General features: G+C 40.3%; 1 protein-coding gene across 2 annotated transcripts in view; it reads right to left on the bottom strand.

The window, feature by feature from the left end:
* Positions 1-15,838, bottom strand: part of RNF213 (ring finger protein 213) — a 92,605-nt gene that overhangs the window by 38,193 nt on the left and 38,574 nt on the right. For both annotated transcript variants that reach the window (XM_088661463.1, XM_088661462.1), the window contains 10 exons: positions 13,255-13,413; positions 12,367-12,944; positions 10,497-10,659; positions 8,409-8,626; positions 7,633-7,773; positions 7,013-7,174; positions 5,129-6,269; positions 4,421-4,614; positions 4,103-4,255; positions 98-3,739 (listed from right to left, as the gene is read on the bottom strand). In XM_088661463.1, coding sequence (XP_088517589.1) covers positions 98-3,739; positions 4,103-4,255; positions 4,421-4,614; positions 5,129-6,269; positions 7,013-7,174; positions 7,633-7,773; positions 8,409-8,626; positions 10,497-10,659; positions 12,367-12,944; positions 13,255-13,413 — 6,551 coding nt within the window. The remainder of the gene's footprint in view (positions 1-97; positions 3,740-4,102; positions 4,256-4,420; positions 4,615-5,128; positions 6,270-7,012; positions 7,175-7,632; positions 7,774-8,408; positions 8,627-10,496; positions 10,660-12,366; positions 12,945-13,254; positions 13,414-15,838) is intronic.

Genomic DNA, 15,838 nt, shown 5'->3' on the forward strand with positions numbered 1-15,838 from the left:
CAAGAAAGTATGAACTCCTAATGTATATACATATATATATATATATATATATATATATATATATATATATATATATAAGAAGTATTTCAGAACTCACCTCAATAAAGGTTGTGTGACCTCTAGGCTTCTCAAGGGAAGCATGAAGGAATTCTGCAAGAGAAGTATGATGTTGTTGCTGAAAGTATGCCATGGCCAAGTCATCTGCCAGAAAGGAACCCAGCCGTGAATCACCAAGGCGGACTACAGAATCGGGAGTTGCACAGTTTAACAGGACCAACTTGGCTTCTTCTTGTACTTTTCGCATCAGCTCCTGAGGGGAAGCATCCATTTTCAGCTTCTCCGTCACCTGCAGGACAACTGAGGCACAGGTGTCAGGATGGTAGCCAACAAAGACATCAGAAGGGGTATATTTCTGCTGGCCCATAAAGTATTTTTCGGTTTCAACTGCTGTGAAGCTGTACACCCATTTCTTCAATTCTTCCACAATGTCTCTTTGCCTCTTGTCCAACACAGTATTGATGTCTAGGTAGTGCTTTTCAAGCCTGTTGATCAACGGGATGGGGAAATGTTTGTAGACCACCTCTTTCTCCTCAATGACAATCAAACGGAACTTAGGGTGCACTCTGCATTTCACTCGATGGGTCCCCAAGCCCAAGTCAACATACTTTTGACCAGCAAGTTGAACGTAATACTGGTTGAGGGCATCATAGAGGCTTTCATACAGATTCTGCAGGTTAAGAAGAATGACCATCTGCCCTGTCTCCATACAAATCTTCACTCGGTTGATGTTTCTGCAGATCTGGGTGTATTCCTGGTCTTTGGGAAAACTGGAACCAAAAATAATTTCTGGCTGCTGTGTACCTTTGAAAAAAGCCTGCTGCAGGATCTGGAGGGCTGCATAATTTTCCGTCAACACCAGCAGGTAACGGCATTCACCATCCTCATAGTCACTGTAAATGTTCTGCTGAACTAGATCAATTGTACCAATGTCCTTACGGATGATATCTCCTTTTCCTGAGAACCTAGACATAAAAATGTTCAAGGCCTCAACACCTTCTTTACCACTGAAATTACGGAGAACTATCTCTGCTAGTTCACGGGGAGCTGGCTCTCTTTTCAGTTTTTTGGTTAAAGCAAACACCATTTTTATGAGACTGTAATAATCACGCAACCCAAAGAACTCCTTGCCTTGGGTCTTGCAAATTTCCTCATAAGCACTTGCAAAGATGGGAAAGAAACGGTCAACTTTGTGCAGGACAGCGCGTTCTGAAGAGCAAATACCCTTTGCGCTTTCTAGGAGTTCCCTCTTGTTCGGTTCTCCACGGGATACAAAGATCCCTCGATTCATCTTAGCTGGATCCAGTGCCCAGTTAGATATCCCAATGAAGCCAACTTTTTTATGAGGGAGTGGATCATCATCAACACAGCCATCTTCCAAGAGCGGGTGAAGGGTCTTCAGAGGCATTTTGGGGGAGTCTTCAGCCAAGCCAATTTCATCTAACACCACCACAGAGACATACTCCTTTAGGTTCTTTCCTTCTTGGAAGCGAGCACAATGCTTGAAAGTGTTGATGATTCCCTCAGGGGTAGAGTGTGGGCTGCACTGAAAAGACACCAAATGGATTTGCTTCAGTTCTTTATAAAGCTCAGTATATGCTGCTTGGCCTTGCATGGCGTCAGCCACAATTGTTTTGGCAAGAGATTTGGAACTGCCAGGCTTGCCGATGAGAAACAAGGGGATTTTAAGTTCAATGCAGATAACCATCATAAAAACATTTTCCTTCAGTGCCAAGTTCTTAGCGATCGTTTCCCTCAGAGGTAGATCACTCAAGAAGAGATCCTGAACTAAGCCAATTTCTTCAAGGATTCTCTTTTCATCATCATATGGCTTTGGAAGGATGTTGCTGATTACTCTTCGGTACTCTCTTTTCCTTTCCAGGGAAGCATGGTAGCAAACACCCACTGAAAGAACCAAGGACCAAATGACTGGGTCTCGCTGGACAAAACCTTTAGCTGCCTTCCTCTCTGCAACTTGCTTCTCCAGATGTTTCATTAGTAGTTCACTGTGGTTGTGGAACCACTTGAAGACTTCTACACAGCGTTCCACATCTCTGAGGCTGATAAAGCTGCATTCATCATTCCTTTGCCTCATATACGTCTGAGACTGAAAAAGCACATCTGTTATTAACTGGAGCTCAACATCAGACATCGGTATTGACCTAGTAAGTCTTTGCACAATCTGCTGTATATAGAGTTTTTCAGTAACGTTGTTCAACTGTCCGAAATCCCACACTAGAGGGATCATGCTAGGAGGGAGAGCATGGACACGGTATACCAGCTGCCTAAGAGGAATGGAGCCAAGCTTTTCCTTGGTCTCCTCTGCTTTGACACGGTAGCCTAAGCCAGACGATTCCAAGCGCTGAATCATTTCCCCTGTATGCTTGCGATAAGGATTGCATGCAGCTATGATTTGCAAACCTGAATTGCGGACCAAAGGCTGTCCTTCAACTGTGCGATCACACAAGACTTCTTTGATGCTGCTGACAGCTTCAGTGGTGTTGGCTTCATCAAAAAACAGGATGGTGTCAAACTGGTATTGCTGTTTATTGTCAATAGCAATGTCTTCTGCTTCCCTGACTTTGGCATAAATTGCATCTGCTGTGGTGCCTCCATGGACTTTGACAAGCTTCATGTTATCGGCACTGGCACCGCTCCTACGTAGTTCACACAGGAATTTTATTAGCCTAGTTTTTCCACAGCCAGTTTCTCCCATGAGGACAACAGGGATACCACACCTGAATCGCATTTCAATGGCAAGGATCTTTAGCATATTGTCTGTTGTGAGCTCATATGTATCATCAGGATCAATTGGCCACTGTATTCCTAAAACCATGCAAAGTTTCTCAATTTTGTCATGTCTGGGCAGTGCATCAAAATTTATGTTGAATGGAACTCTCTGAAGGCACAATTCCTGGTATAGCTGAGCTGTCATTACATTTCTCTTGATGACATTCCCATTCAAGGGATTGATAGCATCAATACCACCATTAGCACTGGGTTTGAGATGAAAGCCAATGAATGTCATAGATACAGAATCATCATTGAAAAATATATATGGGTGCGGTTCTGACTCCCACTTCTTCCGAATACGAAATGGAGCAAGATCTTCTTCTGTGACTCCTTCCATGTCAAAAAACTGATTCCCAGGACTTTCATCAGAAATGTTTAAAGATGGTGTAGCAAAATCCTTTGCCATTAAAATCATAAATGTGACCACAAAATTTTTGAAGCCATGTAAAGTGTCGTGGACAAAAGCAGCATTACAGAACACTGAAGTTTCACAATTTCTCAGCTGAAGGTTCAAAAACCAAGCAAAATTTCTCAGTTCTGACCAGGAAGGATCTATTACTCCACAATGGATCAGGAGCATCTGCAGGCACTCTGCTGGTGTCCCTTCAACAGAGCCTTCTTCATACTGGAATGTGTCAAGACTATCTCCTCTGCTAGATCTTCTCAAGTACTGGTAGGGTCTCTGAAAGGCTTCGCTACGGAACACTTCCTGATCTATACCTGGGTCATAGGACAGATTCCTCTGCATGTCCATTTCTAGGACTTCCTTGGGAGATCTGCAATCATAGGACCGATTCCTCTGCATGTCCATTTCTAGGACTTCCTTGGGAGATCTGCAGGTTACTTTGGGGAACACATCAATGAAGTTGTACTTCAATCCTGGAAAATACTTTTTTTTAAAAAAGAGAGAAAGAAGGGAAAAGTTATCCTAAGATCATACATCTTGGTCACTCACACCATTTATTTATTTATTTATTCATTCATTCATTCATTCTTTTCTTAATGGTTTCAATAATTTTTCCACAGCTTTTAAACTGACAAGTTAATACTGCTTCTCATTAATTCTATTTTCCTGGATAATTAAAAAAATCAGTTATCTTAGCACATGTACAATTTTAATATCAGCATTCCATAAATACATGATTATGTAAGAAATCGTTAAACTCATTAAAAATGGGAGCTTTGCAATAGGGTTTTTCAGTGGTGTGCTAGCAATTTGGGACATAGTAGTTAAATACCCATAGGTACTTACAGATCTAGTTTGTTTTTTTGGTGACGGAGATGTTTGAAGTATTTCTACAACATACAAATGACACTGTTTCCGCAGCCAGAGTTTCCCATGTATATCTGCCAGGTACTGTAAAACTAAGAGCTTGAACAGAAATTCTGGAATTCCAGAATGAACCTAGGAAAATACAGAAATGTAATAATTTTAAAAAGGAAAAGGAAATTTTCCTCCTCATTGAGCTGCTTATTTTAAAAAAAACCCAACCAAACAATAACAACCAACTTTATTAAGTGAGGGGTGGGGTAAGGATACAAACCTCTGCCAAAACCATGGTATACTCACTGAAGAAGTGATATCGAAATGAAATATCATAGGCTGTTTCTGGTGCTGATGGTCCAGGAATGGGAGAAGAGACTTCAGCACTTTCCCTTCATCCACATGGGGGTCTATCAACCTAATAGTTTTTAATGGCACTTCAGAGCGATGTAGTTTTGCTTCCATTTTCTCTTGCAGCCTCTTTACATAAAGAGATTTTCCTATTGTTCATAATAAAAACTGAGTTATTAATGGGCACAGCAGGCACACAATGGATTGGTTTGAAACTGAGAGCACTCAATAGTCTGGGCTTCTGCTGAGCAACAAGTAGGAAGAATCTGGGTGAGGGAGAGAAACTGATTCAATCACTTGGATATAGTCTTCAGCTTAGATCTGTACTAACTGTTTATCCCAAAATGTACCAGTCACAGCTGCCGCCACCTGCACTGTAACCTCTAGTTTTCATCTTGGAATCATCTCTGTAAAAAGAGGTACTATTTCCTTCCACCATTTATGTCTAAGCTTGGGACAAAAACACTAAACAGCAGGCTGAAATACTGTTCAAGTAAAACTACTCTGCTGTTTAATGTGCCCCTTGCCCTCATTATTCCTGTGCTGATCTTTCCAGTCACAAGCTAAAAGAGCATCACAGAAGGAAAAACAACAGACCATGTTTTATACCCAAGTTTTAGTCTACGCATTCTGATACATAGATGGAAAACTTAGTTCACTCACCTACGCCAGCTCTTTCAGAAGCTACAATCCCAACACACATTTGGTCCTTGAACACAGAAGCCGATGAACTTGGAAGCTGCGTTGCCCTGTAATGATTCTCAAGGTAGCCCTGAATGTCCTTCAGGGGCTGCTGAGGGATCATGTGAACTTTGAACTGGCTGAAGACAGAAGGGACATAGCAGTGCTCTCTCTCACAGTTGCAGAGAATCACTAGCCTATAATCATCCTGATGCTTTAAGTGAAGACTCTGGAAAAGTTCCTCAGACCTGTAGCCAACATCATAGCTCAACTCATCTGCAAACAGCAAGGTGTAAATCTTCTTCCCCTTATAGCCTGGAGTGAGGCACCGCCTCAAAAACAGTGCCACTTGCTCATAGCTGGTTTGTGGTGTGCAGAGCAGGACTTCATCGTAAGAGGGTAGCATCTCCCCTGGACTGTTCATGTAGATGGCCAATGCCGAAGCCAACACCTCAGAGCGAGGACAGAGAATGAGGTTAGGCCTGCCAGCATGAAGACCTTGAGGCAATTTTCGCATAACACTCCTCTTCTCCAGATCTGCCAGGGTGGCCAAGTAAATGCCAAGGGTTTCAATGTCCAGGCAGCCTGGAAGGAATGAGCCCATACTTCTCATGTAGGACTCCCAGATGTACTCCAGTTGTACATCTAACTCTCTCCCTCTTGCCACCGGCCCAAGCATATCAGCAAAATTCCTCTTTGCCTTTTTAGATACTACTTGGCTGAAGACCTCCTGGGCATCTTGCTTGCTGCAGTTGCGCTTTATAAATGACAGCATTGTTAAGGCAGCTTCGCTGGGGCACTTTGAGCCAAGCTCCTTGCACAAGTACACAAGCTGTTCTGCCATATAGTAATTCAAGTAAAAGTACTGGGATCGCTTCTCCGACATAAACTGGTTCCACTTTTCCAGGAAACTCTCCATCTTTCGGCAAATGACCGGCAGAACTTCTGTGACGTCTCCATTTCCAATAAGGACAGAACTAGAATTTAAATTGAAGTCCATGCTAAGGCAGAATTCATGGTTGGGTGAGCAATATACACCAGCGACCCAAGAGCGGAAAAGCATGTTTCCAGCAGAATAAAGGTCGATGAAAGACAGTGCAAGCCTCTGGACACTAGAAAATACCTGGGTGAGAAGAAACACAGAAGACAGACCAATGAATCTAAATAGCACAACAGCAATGAATGTAAAATATGCATTACCCATTGTCACCCTTACTACTAGAATGCCTAAGCTAGCATTGGCTAACTCCATTAGCTTAGAGACAGAGCTACACCAGCAGAAACTATGGCCAAACTGAACTTTTAAGCTGGTTAACCAAAATACATGAAGGTGGTTTCAAGAACTGGTTCTCCTAACATTTATTGATTTAAAAACTTACACACCACTTTTCATTTATAGAGCTGAAAGGAGTTCACAATATGTATTAAAAAGGGGGGCATTTACTCCCTGAATTTTTCTTCAACCTTTCCCCCCTTCAACATTCTGTACTCGCAAGCAGCCAACAAGCTCTGGTCCAAGGGCATTCAGGGTGTAAACTTTTAATTGTTTTAAAATTTATCAGGAACACTGAAATTTAGAAAGGTCAAGTGAGCCAAATGATGGAGCCATTCAATTCCCAAAGGAACATCCTAATAAGCAACAAATCATCACAATTCAATGTGATGCGAACTTCTGTGAAGTTTCAAATTGTATTTTACATCTCAGGGGAAAAAACACTTTCTGAAATCTCTACAATCTCTCAATGGACACAGAAATGCAGCATGACTGGAGGAAGAACCCCGTTACTCTTGTCCCCCCACCACACATCCCTCAAAGGATAACACGAGTTTTAAAATACAAACAGGAAATTATGCCTGAAAACTGACCTCAGAAAACTTCTCTACTTCTGCACCTTGTTCTACCTTGCCTGACATCAGCATCAGCTTATTCATCAATTCTCGGAGCTCTTCCAGGGAGTACTGCCGTTCCTCTTCTTGGCCACCGTGACTTTCTGAGATAGTCAGGCACAAGACAGTATCCAGAGAAACCTATAAAAAATTAACCATCGCTTTACTTCCTTATGTAGTCATACAAGGTTCTCCCCCTACTATATGTAGGAGGTAGCAGTTGTCAGCGGTAAATAGGTTTATGTTAAATACTGAGAGGGTTGCGCCAAATTATGAGGGCAATGTCTTTGGAAAGATGCCAGTAAGAAGTTGTAGCAATGCCACCAACAGAAAATAGCTCTGTGATAGTGAATTCTCAAGTTCACACTTATGTGAACACTATGGGAGGAAATCCCTGGTCTACTTAATGGCGTTACAACAGGGAGGCACCAGGAAATGATAAAGGAAGCAGTTTATTGACAGAGACACTTAGAAAGAGTTATATCATTCACTTTATAGCAGGCTGTTTGTTGGGTGTGGTATACAGAAAAAAATAGCTACTGAGAGATGAAGAGAAAGGTTACAAAAACTGGGACAATATATTACAAGCATGGTCTCACCTTCCGGCCTTCTGCTGGTGCCCTAATTCGGTAGATTCCCTTGCTATTGATTTTAGTTGCCAGTGATATAGATGACAGTTCAACAGAACCATGACTCTCTTTTATTGTTTTTAGCCATTCCAAGTATCTTGCAGAATCACGCTGTAGGATTTAGGGAGAAGATATACTCTGAATTAGTCCCATACTTTATCCCAGTACAACCCATACTTTATCCCAGTACAAATCACAAACTAATAGCAGCATACCCATAGATGACAAGGGAGTATGGTGTGTTGCTAAATGACAATCCTCACTCAAGGACATTGCTTTTTGAATTTGGAAGATTTCTGTTCCACTATTCTGTGCTGTGAAGCCCAGAGATATTTCATGAAATTAAAGTAGCTACTGAACCCACCAACTGATATCATGCACAAAACTGCAGTGTATGCAGTAGAATAGAGCATACAGTAGGCATAATTTATTTTCACATACAAAGCACACACTGCTCTGCAGAATGTAGGTTTAAGTAGTTACAAGGTGGATATCCATAGCTGTCAACCCTTCGGATTTGACAATAGGGGAGCTTATGTAGCTGTCAACCCTTCGGATTTGACAGAAGGGCTGGAATAAGGCCGCAAAAAAGGGAAAGTTCAAAAATCTCAATGTCCACATCAATAATTTTCTACCCATCAATATATCTACAGTAAACTCACAATGGATGCAGTATCTTTATAAAATACACAGCTTCATAAGAGCAGATGTACACAGATGAACTAAGGTCCAACTGCAGGAATTACCAGTTTCTTTGGGAGGTTGTTGTCACTCTCCAGAGCTTTCCAAAGTTTCCTCAAACACTTCATGAGCTCCTCAAATCCCGATTCCCGTTTCAAGTCATACAACAAGGAGGAGTAGCCAAGCACAGCATCGTGGAAACAAGCCACACGATCCACATCCATGTCATTCTCTCCCGCAGAGATAGAAGCTAAGTCCACAAATACCTTCAGCTCATTCTTATCTAAGGCAAATAAACAAAGTGAAAGACACCCCAAAGTTTACTGTCTATAAATTCTGCCCCTGGAAGTACTCCATGTCTTTCTACTAGAACCTACATCTTTATTCAGTGCTTGACACAAAGCCTGCATTACTCACATTTGCTTCCTTTGCTTTTTATGTGAAGTTGTGAAGTGGAGTAAACCACAAGGAGGCAAAAGAACTATTGTGATAATCTGAAAGGTGTTTCTCAGAGGTTCTGAACACATGCCATTGTGGACTATGCTGCCCTCTCAAACTAAACACAGGAAATGCATCTTGCTCTTTGTCCATTGGCCATGCCTCCCCCACATTAGTCTGTTTCATGACAACCTACAGGGAAAACCTTGATGTAGGTTGGGCCCATGCCATGTGTTCAACACTTCTGAGATGCACCCTTCAGAGGTGAACAATTGTTCCTTCCAAAGGTGGCATGGTTGGATTGATTAAAGGTAAGATCTCAATTGGGTGGGCTCTCTATTCTATGACTGCCCCTTAAAAAACCTGCTGGAGGATTTGCCTCCCAAAAGCCACCTCATGAAAAACATTTACCAATCTTATGATGCCTCATAAACATTGTTGCAGTTGCCCATGTGGCTTCCCCACACACCTCATTAAGAGGTACATTTGCTGAGAAAGCTGCCATAGTCACAGCCACCCTGAATGCACTGAAATGTGATTTTTCAAAACAGGAATTTTGAGGGGCTCATAAGCTAGCATCATACATCAATCTTGCTAAAGTGGAACTGGGCACCTTCTTCCCTAGTGTGTTAGGATGAAAAATAATAAAATAAGGAGCTCATTAAGAGAACAAAACCTGTAACACAGAAATGCATTTTCAGTGCTCTCCGTACATCCAAGGAAAGCCATGCTTTTTCCAATGGATTTGAGGGAGAAGGACAAAAAAGTTGTTACCTATGCAAAAAAATAATTCACTTTGGGAATATATGATGGATCTTTTCTTAAAACCACTCTGTCTAAGTAAAAACCACAAAAATAATTTGCTATGTAAGCAGAGGCTTGACAGGCATATGTCAAGAATGCTTTGATGGTGTTTTCTGCTTGGATGACCCTTGTGGTCTCTTCCAACTCTATGATTCTATGATTCTATGTAAAGTGCTGTTAGTTCAACAATTTTTCTTGCTGAAATGATTGCTTCTCACAACCCTGTGCATGTCTCATTTAAAGATAACACCGCCTGTACACATGAAGTGGAAAGAGATCTTCCTTCCTATGCCCTGCCCACATATAAGTCTGTGTGCACACGCTTATGTGTCTTGAGTGTAGAGCTATGTGTTCCTCAATGTTTAAGGAAATAAGAAATTCAAGGGAGAAAAACAGGAAGCATGAGACAAGGGAATGAGAAAGGAGCTGGTGGCTGAGAAATGGACAGTACAACATCCCATTCTGGGGTCCCTCCTGTACTGAGACATCTTGCAGGTCCCAGCTTGTACACAAAACAAAACGAGGAAAGACATTGTATAATATAGGGATGGCCAACTCCCAAGAGACTGCAATCTACTCACAGAGTTAAAAACTGACAGTGATCTACCCCCCTTTTTGAGCTTTTTTTAGGAAGGAGGAAGGCCCATTTTCCAGGAAAGAGGTAAAATGTTGAGCTTTTTTAGGGGAGCCACAGTTGTTCAGCTTCTTTGGGGGAGTCAATGATCTACCAGTGATCTACTGCAGACATCCAGTGATCTACCGGTAGATCACAATCTATCTGTTGGACATGCCTGGTACAATACATCTATACATAATATAACAGGACATTTCAAGTGTACATCATATGTCCCAGTAACTTTTTAGCCTTTTAAAACCAAAAAACAAGAATGCCAGATGCACATCTGTTTTACCTTCCAGAGACTCTTTGACCCAGCTGACAAAATCCCTCCTGAGTGCAAGCTCCTCGAGGCACCTACGACGTGGTTCAGTTATGTCTTGCAGGCATTTTTTTACACGCACCAATTCAGTACTCATGGAGGAGAGCTTCTCTTGCTGAAACTGGAATTTCTGTACCTGAAAAGGGAATAATAGGATTGTACTGCACATTAAGGATGTGTAAAACCTTTCCATCTCCCATTTTTCAGCCCCATGGTGCTGGGTTTCAAGTGGAGGCATCATGGATTGTTTCAGATACGATTCCTTCTAGGTACACTGGAATGGCTCCCCACACCTCACCCCTCTCAGGAACCTGCAGCTGCACTCAGTGTTCCAATGGCAAGGGATCAGGATCACCCTACCGCTGCTGCCCCACTGACCACACCTAACGCTTTTGTTTGTTTGTGGAGGCAAAAAGGGAAATGAATAAAATCAGACAGAAGCAGTGTTTAGATGTCCAAACCAGCAAAAGCACAATATCTACATCAGAAATCAAACCAGATATTACCATAGCATCCTTGCAGCAGGGGAACATTTATTAATATATATATTTCTCTTTCGGAAAAGAATGAGTTAGGCTGCTTTATAGAGAAAAAATTGTTGCTTGCTGCAACTACTATGGATTCTATACAAAGTGAAAGGAAAATCTCCCAGGAACTGGAATCCCCTTATCTTTACAAAGGGGGGGAACTATGGTCCCATGATGAAACATTTTGGAGATGGCAAGAGTAGATGGTAAGTGGCCTTATGGCATGGTAGCCTCCTGTAACTCTAATGCAGTGTTTGTAAAAGCCATGTAGGTAAGATGAAAGTCTGTAGCACCTAGGCACATCTTTTATTCTGTTAGATTTATATCCAACCCCTTCCTCCCAAGCTGCCCACAATGGCTATCACCAAATCTTTACCACTTCTGACTCTTTGTGGGGATGCAAGTGAGCTAAACTTGACTAGATATGGCAAATGAACAGCACATGCGGTTAAATTTGCAAACTGTTACCATGAGGTAAGTAGCTAGTTGTATCAGCCCTTTGCAGATGGTTGCTACACATCTTGATCCACTACTTAGTAGATACCACATGGATGAATACTCATCAGGACTCCCAAAACTATATTGAGTAGCATAGAGATTATTTTTCTGCCAGTCAAAATGTCCTTAAAAGTTTGTTGTTATTGTTTTGCTTTCTCCAGTTACACAATATCCACATGGGAAATGGAGCCATAAGTTATCTGTGTCTTACAGTGGTGTGCATACCCTCTAAATTGCATACTGTGTTTAGATGGTTCTGCAGTACGGAATAGAAATATAGGGTTAGATTCAACTAAGTTGGTGTGCTAGGGGAAGCCAGAAAAAGTTCCACCAATGCAAAAGGACTTTCCCCACTCCTCTTCCTATGTGCACCTACATTTTACACAGTACACTGTAGGAGGAGAGAGGATTGTTCTGTCTTGCAAGCAGCTATGCTGAATCCAACCCATACAGTTGCCTCTTTCAATATGATTATAAAATTCTATAAACCAAATGCCTGACAGTATTAAGTAGCTGGGAATTGGGCGGGGTGGGGGGAACCTAATGGCTGGACATCCTTGGGGAAAGCAATTAACAAATGGGTTGTAATTACAAAAAAAAACACCTCATTTTCAGTGCAGAAAAACCATGCTAAAGAAATTAAAGAGATCCAAAAATCCAAAGTACTAAACAACTCTATATGTAATCCACATTTTGTGTCCCTGTGATAACGTATAGACCCCAATGAAAAGTGGACTCTATCAGCTTTTGAACAGAATGAAGCTACGTAAGTTTACTGGATAAGCTCTCGAACTGTGGTTTCAAAGAAATATACTTACAAAGTTAAGTAACTGTTGCAGAACTCTGAAGTCACCAGAGAGATTCAAACCTTCCCTGACCTTGTCAATAACTTTAGCAGAGTCCATGGCCAAATGCAGTTCATGATATTGCTGGATTTGTTGAATCCGCTCATCTATCCATTCTGTACCATCTTGACGCTGTAGATTGCTCATAACCTGAAAATCCTTTTTCAGATCCTCGTAACGGTTAGTAAAATCTCTGAAGAGCATGTCTACTTCAGAAAACAAGAGCTCTCCAGATTTCAGACTGTTATATAGCCTCAAGAATTCCCTGTAACAAGGGTCAAAAAGGGAGGGAGGCACTTCATCAAGATCCAGAGCAGCAATATCTTCATCAACGACAAGTTTTTTGGCTGCCCACTCCCAGCAGTACTGGAAGACGTCACTCTCTTTAAATTTATTCACTTGTTCCGCTATCTTCTTCAGGGCTGGACTCAGGTGGTAATAAGTCTCAATTTTATCAGCACTCTGGGAAATGTCTCTCACATTAACAACATCTTCCAATGCTTTTGAGGCCAGGTTTTCACTGTGCTTCTGCTCTATTTCAGCAATATCCACTGAAAGTAAAGAGAAAATCAGAACTTGGACACACACACAAAAAACCTCCAGTGGGTCTTATCTTTGCTATACAACGGTTCACATTGCAACATCAAACACCAAACTGTGATGTTTGTTTAAAAAATGAACATTAATTTGCAATTTCTACCCCATTTTTCTACTTGGATCAATCTGCTTTTCTGATGTTGGAGAGTTCAGGGACATTCTCATTCCCCGGTTTATTTCCACTCCTAATCTTTAACAATCTTTACAAAGGAAAACTAACAGAGTCACAGTTTTTAAATTACCCCCCCTTTTTTAAAAAAATACCTTTTATATGCTCTTGCACTTTCCTGCACATGTTCAAGAGGGATTCCAAACAGTTTTTCTCCCTCTTGACACACAGTACTTCTTGCAGCCTCAAGTCAAGTATTCCTTCTAGTTTTGATCTGTGCTCTTTTTCATCCAACAGTGAAAGATGCTTGCACCCTGAAATGAAAATTGCCAATTACAATCACCTGCACAAAATCCCTATTTTCTTTCCTTTTACAAAATTAGATCTCCAACTTGGACTCACCATCTCCCCAATAAGCTCTTAAATAATGATTACAAAATGTTTGCATTTGTTTTGGCAAATATATTGATTTTTTTTTAAAAAAGACTTTATTCATTATGATCAATCTGGATTCCTTCCAGGCAGACAAATTAAATATTAGAAATGTATTAAATATTATAGAATACCTGGAAGTGAGAAATGAGAAGAAAGCAGCGCTGATGTTTATAGATACAGAGAAAGCATTCAACAATGTTTCTTGGGACTTCATGAAGGAAGTGATGGAAGAAATGGGATTTGGACTAAATTTTAATAGGGGGATACAGGCTGTCTACACAGAACAGAATGCAATAATAATTGTAAATCGGGTGATGACAAACAAATGTAATATACAAAAGGGAACAAGACAAGGATGTCCGTTGTCACCACTGTTGTTCATTCTGGTGCTGGAAGTATTGGCAAGAAGAGTAAGAAAAGATAAAGAAATATTAGGAATAAAAGTAAAGAAAAGTGAGCATAAGTTGAAAGCCTTTGCAGATGATTTGGTAATCACTGTGGAAGATCCGAAAAATTCTCTCCCAAGAGTAATGAAAATAATACAAGAGTTTGGACAAGTGGCAGGATTTAAATTAAACAAAAGTAAGACCAAGTTGTTATTAAAAAATCTTAAAGAATCTGAAAAGAAAGAAATAACAGGAATGATAGGGATAGAAGTACATAAAAAGGTAAAATATTTGGGTGTATGGATAACAGTAAAAAATATAAATATTTATAAAGACAGCTATGAAAAAATTGGCATGAAGTTAAAAGAAACTTGGAAGTATGGAATAGAATGAACCTTTCGTTATCGGGGAGAATCGCAGCAATAAAAATGAATGTACTCCCAAGGATGTTATTCCTCTTTCAGACAATTCCAGTAATAACAGGGAATGCATGCGTCAAAGAATGGCAAAGAGAGATCTCAAGATTTATCTGGAATGGGAAAAGGCCAAGGATAATAAATAAGATACTTAGATGTGAAAGAAAGAGGCTGATTCTCACTTCCAGATTTAAAATTGTATTATGAAACTGCATCCCAAACATGGATCTGGGATTGGATCATTAGATAAAGAGTAAATAACAGATTTGGAAGGACATGACAACAGGTTTGGATGGCATGCTTATCTATGGTATGGAAAGGTGAAAATACATAAAGGATTTCATAACCATATAATAAGGAAACCATTGTTTAAAGTGTGGGAAAAATATAAAGAATTATTAGAACCTAAGACACCTTGGTGGTTATCACCTATTGAGGCATTATCACTTAAAACTCTGGAAAGAAAGGGAGAATGGCCAACATACAGAGAACTATTGGTAGAACAGGAAGGAAAATTAAAACCGAAAAAAAATATGAAGAAATAAAAGAACATCTTCAAAGCTGGCTGCACCATAGACAATTAAAGGATATCTTTAAAGACGACAATAAGAGAGGCTTTTCATATTCGGTTTCCAAATTCCAAAAGAAAGTGATAGAAGAAAATTCTAAATTATTTAAAAAAGGCATACAATATTCTTTTGCAGTGGGAAACCAAAGATGAAGAAGTAAAGTTGGTAATGATAAAAATGGGCACAAGATATAGGTCACAATATACAATTCGAAGATTGGACAAAATTGTGGAAAGAAAATTTGAAATTTACGGACTGTATTGTTGAGAGAGAATTACATGAAGATGATGTATAGATGGTATGTATCACTGGTCAAACTAGCAAAAATGTACAAAAATGAACAGGAGTAGTGTTGGAGGTGTGAGCCTGAAGGTACTTTTTATCATATGTGGTGGGACTGCAAAAACGTAAATATTGAGAAATGATATATAATGAATTGAAAAAAGTAACATTTGTTAAGCAACCAGAAGCCTTCCTGTTGGGTATTTTAGGCCAAGATCTGCCGAAAGAGAAGAGGACATTTTTATGTATGCTACTATGGAGGCGAGAATATTGATAGCACAAAACTGGAAGACTGGAGAAATTCCAACAAAAGAACAATGGCACAGAGAAACTGATGAACTATGCAGAACTGGCAAAATTGATGGATAGACTATGAGAAAAGGACAACAGTGGCTTTGAAAAAGAGTGGGAACCTTTTATAATATATTTGCAGAAACAAAACAAAAAAAGAACATCGACTCGTCAGGATGATAGGATGGAAGGTAAACAATCACATCTTTATTGATAGAGAACATTTAAAATAATGAAGGAATGATACAGTGGATTGTAAGAAACAGCTGTATGTAGTAAGGGGGCAACAAACCAGAAAGGGAAGTCTGGGACGGAAGGGGTGAAGATGTGTAAAAGGTATGTTATTGATATGAGATGTTT

This window comes from Zootoca vivipara, chromosome 2 (genome assembly GCF_965207765.1).
Source record: "Zootoca vivipara chromosome 2, rZooViv2.hap1.1, whole genome shotgun sequence".
NCBI classification, from domain to species: Eukaryota; Metazoa; Chordata; class Lepidosauria; order Squamata; family Lacertidae; genus Zootoca; species Zootoca vivipara.